Consider the following 12,260-nt stretch of genomic DNA (forward strand, 5'->3'; position numbering starts at 1 on the left):
AGAGTCAAGAAAACAACAAAAAGAAATTTCCAAATCAATATAAAGAAAACGTTAATTAACTAAAAGACACTAAATGATCATAATTGGATACGTGGAGTCAGAGATAAGAATTTTTCAAGTTCATGGCAAAAGATTTACAGAAATAGTCAAGTACTAATGCAAAGTATCAGTTCCTGGTTGACTGAGACATAGGCAAGATTTCTGCAGATCGCGATGGAGTGAAGTTTGGCTACACCAAGCAGGTTACACTGGTCAAAGTTTCTAACTTGGTCCTTAGTCTAAGCTTTCAGATCAAAGATTTCCATCTGGGCATGGCCCAATGCTGAAACCGGTAAGGGTCACTTGAAATCAGGTACAATGTCATCTGGCTCGAGCTGAAGATGTTCCTTTTAGCACTAAAAGCAGCACCAAACTTGATTTCATATCTGCTGAGGTCAGGTCACAACTGGTACAGATTTGCTATCTGCCTCAGTCTAGAGTTTAACCCTTAAGAATTTGAGCCCAATTTAGAGTTTGGTGGACAGAGTACTCTGCCACAAATTATACACAGTATCCTGCCCATCAAACCCTTGGTACTGCCGTTCTATTATGAATCAGATAGACTGTCAGGTTTCTGAAGGCAATGCTCCCAATGGCTCCACCATCAGAAACCAATACTAATGGCCTCACTGTGTAAGGGCCATTGGTGTAAGAACATAGACCGCTCGCCCTATTTAGCGCAGACAAACTAATCTTTTTCCTATTTGGGACCTGCAGGGAAAACCTGGCGGTTCCAAACAGAAAAAAATAATGACCTTCATACCCTAGAAGAAAACCCCAGGGTGTAAGGGCATTTGTATTTTGTTTTTCAAAACCCCTATTTTGTGAGTTTTAAAAAAGTTTAATGAGAGGCCATCTAAATCATGGAGACTGATCACCAAACTTTCAATGCTTTCGTTGAAGTTGCTGATGTGGTAGCTCCTGTGAAGACACAGAGATCACTGCAGGGTCGGCGGGTTCTTAGTATTTACCAGTGGGTAAGCTGTAGCCAGACAGGCCTCCAGGAAGGCAGACACCTTTACCACAATGTCCTGCTAACCAGTCTTCATTGCAGCAAAAAGCTCAGTGCAGGATGAAGCTTGTTTTTTGGACCAACAAGGGTACGCCTTCCCTGAGGAAGGCTCAGCACCTTGTCCTTATTCAACTTTATGTGAATATTGGACCCACAGTCTGATGCGTACACATGTTTAAGGAAAGCTTGACAGGAAATGTTTTATATATTTCCACACCCTCAAAGAATAAATAGAGCACTACTTCCATCCTGACTTAGGTTATTACAAGTTAGAGAGATTGGTATTCTTTATTAATCGGTATGTGGAAAAGTAATTATTTACCCTCTAAACATTAGTTTCACGACTAAGTATTTGCAGTTAAAGGTTGAAGTTAAATATGAGTTATGTGAGGTAATTTTACCAATAGATCTCCAGACAAAGATGTTTTACAATTAACATGTAAATTCACAAGCGTTAATTGGGAGAGGAATGTCTTGTGTAACTAACTGGTGACTGCTATTATAACTCTGCCAATTGGTGGTGATTTTGGTTAGCAAAATTAACAGGTAAGCAAGTCTAGAAATCTGTACCTAACTCCCCATCTATGTACCTAGGTTTTAAATGCATCTTCAAGCTAAGTAGATGTGGAGTTCAGTCCCTAAATGCATTTACCTTTCAATATTTTCTCCCTCGATATTCTTGTATCACAATATTCTTGGGGTCGATATTCACTAGTACAATTGTACACAAATCTTTTAATGTAATTACTTACAGATTTGGGCAATTCATTGAGACATGATCCATTTTATTATCTCCATAATGATTTTAAAGATAAGTAAACAGAACAAAAGGAGGAAACAATCACAAAAAAGGTATGTATGTTTGGAAGAAACATGCATAGTTGAATGATTATACATACACAGGAGTACCCATTTCAACCTATGAAGTGGTTTTCATTTTAATTTATTAAAAAGTTATATGGTATAAAAATGTTAGATGGGCGGTAAATGATTACAAACTACTTACTCATTTGGCAAAGTTTACTTGCTAGATTGTAGTCTCGTTCCATGACAGCTTTCAGAAACTGAAAAACAAAAATATTTTTAATGTTAATACATTTTTTAAACCAAAAATTGGAATAGAAATGTTTCCAACTTTGTCTTGAAAGCTTCTGGATATAACAGTCTGAACAGCATTAAATTACTTTGTTTGCACTTTAATGTATCCTTACAAGAGAGGGTCTACCATATGAAACTCAAACTAGCCATAGCCCAAACTGCTTAGCCTCATCGCATCTTCTCTGCATGAAACATGAAACCGCAAACATTTTTCTTCACTTTTGGACTTCCTTGGTAATATACACATACTACTTATGTGTGAATTAACAAGGAGCAAGCCACATACAACTTTAACCAAAAGGGTTAATACCTGAAAAATTAGCCACTGCACAGCTTTTCTGATAGAGACTTTCAACTTCATATTCCTCACCTTAGAATATTTCCCAGGCGTCTGACTGGATCCAGAAATGTTTTTGAGCAATACTTCTGTGTGCCTCTGGTAGGTGGCACTGACTTCTCCATGACTATGTCAATCGCTCCGGATGTGACTTTCACAGGCCCATATAGGTGCCTCCATGTGCGCTAATATCAGATCCTTTTTTTCAGCATCAACAGACACAGATCTGGAGCTACCTCAGTCTTTTCGACCACGCTTTTGGGGGGTTTTCTTCACAAATTTTCTCCATCAGTGTGCAAGGGAAATGTCCCTTAATAAGTCCATAGGGTTTAAGCCTTGTGGGGATTTTAATAAGCAGATGCCTGTGACCAATCCCCAATTTGTCTGTCTCTGGTGTCTGGGGTTGAGTCGCAAGTCCAAGACCTGCAGTGATTGTGTTTCCATGCAGCCGTAGGCCAAGCGGGAAGGAAGGCATCGCAAGGCCACGCACCGCTCCAAATCTTGTGGAGGATCCCATTCCTGTGACCTGTTGTCAACTAATCCCAAGTTGTCTGGTAAGTCTAACAAGAAGTCTAACCAAGGACCTGGCCCGGCAGTTCGGGCTGGCTTGTTCCCATGGGAAGCAGAGCAAGACTGATTTGCATATGGCTGGGTCCATTCTGGGATGGTGTGGTAAGCAAAAAACACAGTGCATTAAACCCCGATTTGTGACTGGGAGTGAATGTCTGATTTGTTCAGCATTCCTTTCATAAAATGATAAACACATTTTATATCATAATAATTAAAATTAAAATTTGACCAATAAATAAAATGCCTCAGCAAGAAAGATAAAATTTCCCGTACAGTACCAAATTGCAGCATCATATCTCATCGGAGCATCGAAGTTCGTGCCCACGTGGCAGCCTTTAAAACATGCCCACATTAAAAGACACTTCATCATAGTGTAAAAGTAATAGAATCTAAGAGCGGGTTTGCATTGATTTAGCCTTAAACAAAGAGGGGGGGACTGAAAGGGCTTTTTAACGGGGTCCAGCACACATGCCCAGGAAGTGCATAGATTAGAAGAGTATGCTGTTCCCCAAGGATGGACAACAAGTGGGGAGGCAACTGGAGGGAAGTCCTCCTTTTTCGGAACTAGAGTCCTCACACACCCAGCAAGCTAGGTGTCATGCTTCATCATATGGACTTGCTCCTCGTCGGGTCAGCGCTGCAATACCCGACGGGCACCCATAAAGGGGCTCTTTAGCGGAGATCTTCTGTTCCTTGCTGTATGGTGCTGTGGGTGTGAGGGCCCTAGGGGACTGTGTAGATGTGACGTTAGTGAGTGATGTTAAAAAAGGTTGGATAATCCAAATATCATATTTATTAGAGTGGTAATCCACCTTATTAAAAGAAAAATAGTGGCTGCTCGCTGGCTCAATGGTCCAGTGGAGCAATGCTCAACTCTAAGAGAGTGAGCGACATGTTTCATGCAATATGTTCGGTAAAGATACACTCCATTTCATCAGGACCTATGTGGAAAAACTATCTATACATGGTGGTCGACGGAAGAGTTCCTACCTACCACTATTCTTGGGGGCGAGCACGAGGCCCCGCCAAACCTAGTAGTAACCTAAAAAAGGGGATGACATGGAAAACAAAATAACTAGATATAGTAGTCTGGCAAAATATTGTCACAGCCTCACACCAGTGTCCATATGGTCAGTGCATTGTGAGTGAGTAATGCACCCAATATTAAAACCACAAAGTATTTAAAAAGAGAGAATGACTGGATTGAGAACAACATTAAAATTGAGAGAAATAATGGGTAAATTATGTCCATAATGGTGTCGCCCACCTATCTAAATGATAGCGCTTGCTCCATAAGGTCTTCTCAGCTCCGGACACCTAAATTGGTGGTGTCCTGCAGATTGGAAGATAAAGCAAAGCGTAGTGACTGTCATCACCTAGTAGATCAGCCGTGGTGGAGTAAGGCTTAAAAGGGTCCCAAACGGGTGATTAAGGCGTCCGATGGATCACCTATACCCCGACGTAACACACGTATGTATCCGCTGGCCTCCATGGAGCAACATGCGGCCCGTGGCTAAGACGGCAGGCGCACCCCCAGCGGCGCTGTGGGTTGTGGTCCGTCCAGAGATAACCACAGTCGCCGCCTCTCCACGTAGTCATGCAAGCAACACAAGTATATGCGTCAAGAGCCCGGGAAGGTACCGGGCGTTCAAAAAAACCAAGTTGAAACGGAACCCATTCAGTCCCCGCAACACTGCCAGTAAACAATTACATGGTGATCAGCCCGCTCACTCACCTGTCCTGGAAGGACGCGTGCCGGTAATCTACCCCGTGCTGAGCCGAGAAACCGGATCGTGGGGGTGCCGGCACACCATCGGTTATAAATAGAGCTTGCTCATTTCCTGTTTGTTAACTGCGTACCCGCATTTAACTGTTGTTCCATTTTACAGACCGCCTGTTTATTTTCTTTTTGTCCCATCCACACGGACTTTACAAATAACCACTTGCCACTGGCAAGCGTTAGCGCTTTATACACCTAACCTATACAGTTTAAGATGGCCGCCTCATTGCTGAAGCCGGTAGTGATTACACTTCTGGGAGGTCGTAGCCACCTCATGACTAGACGCCAGTTCCCCACTCTCTATGGCCGCAGGAAATGAGCATGGTCTATATATAACCGATGGTGTGCCGGCACCCGGTATTATGGGCCAGATGTACAACCGTTTTTTGCGGTCGTAAAAGGGTATTCAATCCTTTTGCGCCCACAAAAAACGGTGGTGGAATGTCCCAATGCTATTTTGCGAGTCACAGACTCGCAAAATAGCGTTTGCAACTCGCAATTAGGAAGGGGCGTGCCAAGGGCGTCCCTTCCTAATAGCGAGTTCAAATGGTATTTACCATTCTTTTGCGACTGCATTTGCGGTCGCTAAACACTTGCAGTTTCAAGTAGGTGGTAAACCATTAGCAAACGGGAAGGGGTCCCCAGGGGACCACTTCCCCTTTCTAAATGGGTGCGAAAATATTTTTTAAGAGCATGCAGTGGTTTCATTTTACTTTTTTAAATGCATCCTGTTTTCCTATAAGGGGAACGGGCTGCATTTTAAAAAAAACACTTCTTCATGTAAAAAGCAGTCCCAGACATGGTGGTCTGCTGACCCCAGCAGGCCACCATCCCTGGGAGTGCTAGCCATTCCCAATGGTGTCACAAACTGCGCTTGCCTCACGAATATTGATGAGGCATGCAATTTGCGACCCCATTGGGAATCGCTAACAGTGTCTGTGACACTGTTGTATATGGCATTTTGTGCAAAGTGATGCAATTTGCGAGTCGCAAAATGCAAGTGTCGTACATCTGGCCCTATGTCTCTTGTTAGGGCGGACTCAGGGTTTTTCCATATTGATAAGCAAAGCATGGCCGGCTGGACACGGATCAAGTCTTCTACATATCGCAGCCCCAGTTCTTTATGATTAATGTAATTGTCAGCAGAAATGGGAGGAGCAAGCAGTCTCCTTAGCAATCTGTTTTCTTCTTGCTGGATTATTTTACAGTTGGAAATATCCCATAACTCTGCACCGTACATAGCAATTGGATGGCACTGGGATTTATACATTTTTAGCATTATATATTGAGGAATCCACCACCAAGGGGTTGGGAAAGAAAGCATGGGGACCTTGTACTGGTCAGAGCGTTGGGGCCAATTGACAGGGTTGATAGGGGCCGGCACTTAGGGCGACATGTAGGTGTGACTTGGCAAAATTGGTTCGCAGGTCGAGGGAGGCCATGAAGTTGGTAAGGCGTTTACTATGTGATGCAGTGGCCTAGGTGTATGTGCTATGAGCACTGTGTCATCCGTGTACAAGAAGACTGGGAGTGAGTTGCCCCTGATTACTGGGACACCCTGAGTTGCATCTAAGAGTGAGGGATGGAGATCATTCACATATCAAATAAATAAAAGAGAGCTAACACACATCCCTGCTTTACGCCACAAAACATTTTTATTTCTCCTGTGACTTCTCTCTGTTGACTAATGTGGACTCTAGCCTTTGTTCCCGCATGTAAATGGGCCAGAAAATGTACCAAAACAGTGTCAAGCCGATAAGAAATAAGAATGTACTATAATTTCCCCCTATTTGCACAGTTGAATGCCAAGGTCATGAATGCTAGGTAAAGCGGAGATCTTCTAGCCACTGTATATCTACCTAGCCCCAGGTAGAGATTAAGGCATTGCTCGATGGTCCCTAATTTACGTCTGAAGTCGTACTGACAGCTATGGAGTATAGATTTGATGTCCATCCACTCAGTAATTTTATTATATATAACCCGGCCCAGTATTTTGGCTGTGCTGTCCAGGAGGGAAATTGGCCTGTAGCAAGCGGGAGATAAGCAGTCCTCCTTTTTGAATATGAGGACGATGACAGAGGAGCTCCATGAGGCGGGTAGGGTAGTATGTGCAAGACCATTAAAGATAATCGTGAGGAGCAGGGCCCTAAAGGATACATTATGTTTGATTAAATTGATGGGGACACCGTCAGGATCCAGTGCCTTGTCACCCGAGCTCTGATGGATAGCAGCCTCGACCTACGGCAGAGTTGTGTCAAAACGTGCCACTAACATTTGGTCAACTTGAAAAGTACCACCTAGACGAAGAGCAGCGTAAATTCCGTCAAAATGTTCCTCCCATTTGCTACTGGTTATACAGCAAGATATCGTGGTAGAGGGCCTGAAACTGGATTTGAGTTCGGTAACAGTAGCACAAAATGTCTTACTGCAACCCTGTTTGGATATTTGTAAGAGTGTATCCCAGCAAGAGCTTACAACTTCCTGGCAGTGTGCTTTTATGGCTTTTTTGTATTGCTTTCGCAGATTACACACCAAATAATGATCCCTGGGTTTGGTAGTCAATGCAAGGTGAAGATCCCTATTAGCTTTAGAACAGGCGGTGTTAAATCACCTTGAAACATTTGGGAAGGATTTAACTGGTTTTTAATAAACCCCTATTAATTTCGTGGCATAAATTAACAAAAGCATCCATCACCTGTGAGCCGTGGGCCTCCTCAGACAGGCAGGCGAGCACCAACTCATACTTAGCTCGGATTATGGAGTCAAAGTATTGTGCAGGGTTTCTCAATTTCCAGGCAACTCTTAGTTTACCTGATGAGGATTGGAAATTGCAAAGAGACTTGTCCCTCCCAGGTTCCTCACTGTGGTGTGACATTAAATTAAATTTCTATTGGGTTGTGGTCACTGAAGGTTGTGGGGACAAGCATGCCATTTAGAAGCTGACTGAGTGATATATATATGTATATATAAACTGAATGATATTTAGGTTAATGTGTTTATGTGCTTAATGTATTATTTTTACTATGTGTGTACTCTTTATGATCCTACATTGTATGATTTTAATTAATCAAACAATAAAAAAAATACTTATATATATACACATATACACACATATATGTATATATATGTATGTAGGTATATGCACACCCTTTATAAAGCTCCTTGGTACCTAGAAAGGGTAAAATATCTAAAGTATCTTGTGGCAGCGCCCCTGGATAGTTATAGTTAGAATCATGCTTCCATAGGAAATGCATTTTTTGTGTTACTAATAACTTTGGCACTATCTGACAAATCTCCACGAAACGTTCCAAAAAAGTGCTACTGTTGAACTATTTTCGCATGGAAAGTTTCAGAGTGACCCATCAAGTGGGAACCAAGAAAAAAGGGGGGATCCAAAACACATTTTCCCCATTTATTTTCTTTTAGACAAAGCTACAGTCTAAACCGCCTAATGGATTTACACCAAATTTGGCAGAAAGCTAGATCATGGTCCAGAAAGAGTGCTTTTTGTGTTTTGGTAGAAATCTGTTCAGTAGTTTTTGAGCAATTATTTCTCAAACATTTTGTATATCAAGGGATGCGGAGCATCAGCAGGTCCTGACAGATTGCAAGCTGAGATTTGACTGCCTGCCACAACATCAACTAGGAAGTTGCAGCAGCCATCCTAGGACTCGGCTCGGGACTCAGTCCCGAGTCCTACAAGAAAGTGTTTTTTTAAAAAAACATAAGGGGGCAGAGTAGGGATACCCTGAACCCCTAGGCCTAGTGGTGGGGTCCCACAGGGATCATTCCTGTGGCCGAAAATATTTTTATCTAACAATGCTGCAAATTCACTGTCTGTAAATAGTGTGTTACAGAGTTAACTGTCTCCATTGCGTAAACACTGTGTATAAGACCCACTGTTCTAGTGATATCCACTTATTTTCTCACTGTAGGTTCGATGACTGTGAGGGGTTTTATACAGTTAAAAACTTTCTGTAGTAGGGTATTAGTTATTTAACAGGGTTTAAGAATCTAGAGGAACTTGATTTTCTCTCAATAGCTGTATACAGATTGAATACCATTTGCAGTAGAGGTTACCCTTTTATTTGTAGTTGTTAGTTAACATGAATTTGGCTACCCATGAAGTGTATGGTACAGGTTCAATGTTTCAAATAACAGAATCTTGTTTCACCTATGAGGATTGTATATATGATAGCATTAATGATTGCTTTATGTTATTCTGAGCTATTTTGCACTTTATGCCATAGCTCTAATGCCATACCCATTTATAGAGCAATGTGCACAAAAGAAGCTTGGATGATGTAATCAGTGATGTCATCAATGATGTCATGAGTGATGTCATAGAACATGTCATGGGTGATGTAATATGTGCAGTCAAAAGCAGTGCATGGTGGGGGAGCATGTTATAGTTAGCACCACTAACTATATCTGGTGAATTTCTGTTTTTTTTTTTAGTTCAAAACATTAATGTTGTCAAAGACATAGTCATCTAACTACACGTTACTTTAACCTTTGGTTTTTTCAGTGAATTCCTAAGGTTTTTTTCTAAACTCTCATGAGAAATACAGCACACTATATACAGTTTACTCAGTACCACACTGTTTGCAGACAGGGAAACTCTCATGAGAAATACACCACAGAGTATTAAAAAGTATCTACTAAGAACAGTGTACATTCTGACAAAACTTATCTGAAGAGAGACTATTCGCAAGGTGCTAGGGATCATACTACCTGCAGCCTTCGTACTGCGGTGAAAATATTACAGATAGCCCATCTTATGAAGCAAAACAAGCACATGTGCATAGGTTAGTACCTGGTGCACACAGTCTTCCATGGTATGTGAAAATTGACATGCTGAGACAATTCTGTCTAGTAACTCAAAGGTGCGTACAATATTTTGTATGCAAAATATTTGCCCTGTTGGAAACATTGTCTGCAGTACCAAAAAACTTGTGTGAACCTGCGGTCACCTGCAGATAGAGTTACTCGTCAATACAACGTTTTATAATGTGTTCAATACTTCTACTTGCTTATGATGCATTAGAAGCATATGTGTTTTGTAAACAATTAAACCATTAGCTGGACACAGGCTGCACACAACTACGTAGAAAAGTATTATGGTAGTTACCTACCACTATGTAAACTATAAAGCAAACTACCAAATTGAATTATGTCATGAGTGATGTCATGAATGATGTCATAGAACATGTCATGAGTGATGTAATATGTGAGGTCATAAGCAGCGCATGGCAGGAGCACAAGTTATAGTTAACTCTGCTAACTATAACTGGTGGATTTCTGTGTTTTTGTTTTCGTTCAAAACGTTAATGTTTGTCACTGACAAAGTCACCTAACAGTATTTTTGCAGTTTGTTTTCTTTAAAATGAGTTTCTAATTTTTATTTATTTTTTAAACAAAAATCAATCTTTTTTGTTACACTTAACTATAACAAGGCTTGTGGCCCCCCTCTTGGAGCCTTGTTAGGCCCCGAGAACCCCATCCCTCCAGGTCATCACTAAAAATTAAAAGGAATAGGGTAATGTGTCCCCCCCGAGCTGCTATCGGCCCCCGGGACCTCATCCCACGGGCCCTCACTTCTTATAGTTGTCCACCCAGGGCACGCACCATATACTCGTTGGGGGCTGAGGGAGGAGCCCCAAGGCCCCCGCGGCCCCAGCAAGCTCCCAGCGTGCAGCAGGAGCCGGCATCGCTCCCGCCAAAGAGAGAGCAGCTACTAATGCTGCTCCCTCCGGGCGGGAGCAATATGTTGATCTGTTTTCCTGCCCACATCAGTGCGGGCAGGGAAACAGATCAGAAGTCTGCTCCCAGCCTGCTAGAGCATTTTCAAAGCTCCTACACCCTGGGTGCAGATTTTGTGTTTGCTCCTGCGTGGCGTGAGTTTTGAAAATGCTTCCACCAAGCAGGAGCAAACACAGGTTTCCCTGCCCACACTGGTGAGGACAGGGAAACCGCTATTTCCCTGGGCTGGGCTTACCATGGACATAGTTAGTGAGGTGAGCCTGTGATATGGGGTCCCCAGGGCCATTAATGGCAGACAGAGGGGGGCCATGCTGGCCCCTCCCTTTTACTTAGTTTTGCGACCTTGGGGCATGAGGTCCCTGGGGCCTTTAGAGACACAGCAGGGGGTTAACCACAGGGCCTGGGGACAACCCAACCGGAGTCAGCACCGTTGCTTCCTACTAACATGGAAGGGGCGGGGCTAGTAGGTGATTTAGTGCCTTTGCATACTCAGCAGCAATTAAAAGGGAGAACCGTGGACTCTGCTCTCAGACCGGGAGACAACAAGAAAGAATCCACTTGTCTTGAAGAGTCACTACAGAAGAGATTGCGCTCCAATAAAGCAACAATGCATTCACCTCCATCGAGGATTTCAGATCGTTTTTCAACATGCAATTGTAAAGAAAACCCACTGTCCATCAGCCTGGAAAATGTCGGGAACACCATTGCATACTACTAACATAGAAGAGGCGGGGCCTGTAGGTGATTTGGCGCCTTTGCATACTCCGCAGCAATTAAAAGGTAAAACAGTGGAATATTTTTTTTTTAAGGGGTGGGGGTTGCGTGGCCCACATCCCCTGCCTAATTAGGTTCTGGGGACCCCATCCTGCAGGGCCTTGATTATTTTAAAGGGGAGAGAGGGCTACATGGCGTCCCTACCCAAGCCTAGTTAGGCCCCGAAAATCCCTTCCCAAAGCTATTTTGCCAACAAGGACCCCATTCCCAGGTCCTCCTTTTTAAAAAGGTGGGTGCTCCGGTGCCAACCCAGGGCACTTACCATGCAGATGTTGGGAGATGTGTGGGGAGCCCCAGGGCCCCTATGGCCCCAGTTGGCTCCTTGCATGCTGCAGGAGCCGGCATTGCTCCTGCCCGCAGGGAGCAGCTATTTATATTGCTCCAGCTGGGTGGGAGCAATATCTTGATCTGTTTCCTTGCCCACATTAGTGTGAGCAAGGAAAATGATCAAACGTCTGCTCCCAGCTGGCAGGAGCATTTTTCAATCTCTTGCCAGCTGGAAGCAGACTTAGCGCTTGCTTCAGTTTGCCTATAGTTTCAAAAATGGTCCCGCCGGGCAGGAGCAAACACAAGTTTACCTGCCCACGCTAGTGCGAGCAGGGAAACCACTGTGTTCTGGGTCAGTGCTCCCCGGGGTAAAAAACATACATAGACATATTTTACATAAAGTTTGAGTCTAGCTGTTTAGTAACATATTGGTTTAACTTTATTTTCACAACACATTTGTTCAAAAGTAACAGTTTCCCAAAACTAACTTTCCGTATCATTATTCACGAATAGCACATGACTACCAAATAAAGAAATGTCATTGGTTTACACAGTTTTCCTTATGAAAGGAAGTACACACCCATTTCTCCCTTCTTGAACTTTCCAGGTACTAGTTAGTT

General features: G+C 43.0%; 1 protein-coding gene across 4 annotated transcripts in view; it reads right to left on the reverse strand.

Annotated features, from left to right (window-relative positions):
- ERICH2 (glutamate rich 2) overlaps positions 1-12,260 on the reverse strand; it is a 313,376-nt gene that overhangs the window by 32,637 nt on the left and 268,479 nt on the right. For all 4 annotated transcript variants that reach the window (XM_085646409.1, XM_085646410.1, XM_085646412.1 and 1 more), the window contains one exon: positions 2,058-2,115. In XM_085646409.1, coding sequence (XP_085502535.1) covers positions 2,058-2,115 — 58 coding nt within the window. The remainder of the gene's footprint in view (positions 1-2,057; positions 2,116-12,260) is intronic.

This window comes from Triturus cristatus, chromosome 3_1, assembly GCF_964204655.1.
Source record: "Triturus cristatus chromosome 3_1, aTriCri1.1, whole genome shotgun sequence".
Lineage (NCBI taxonomy): Eukaryota > Metazoa > Chordata > Amphibia > Caudata > Salamandridae > Triturus > Triturus cristatus.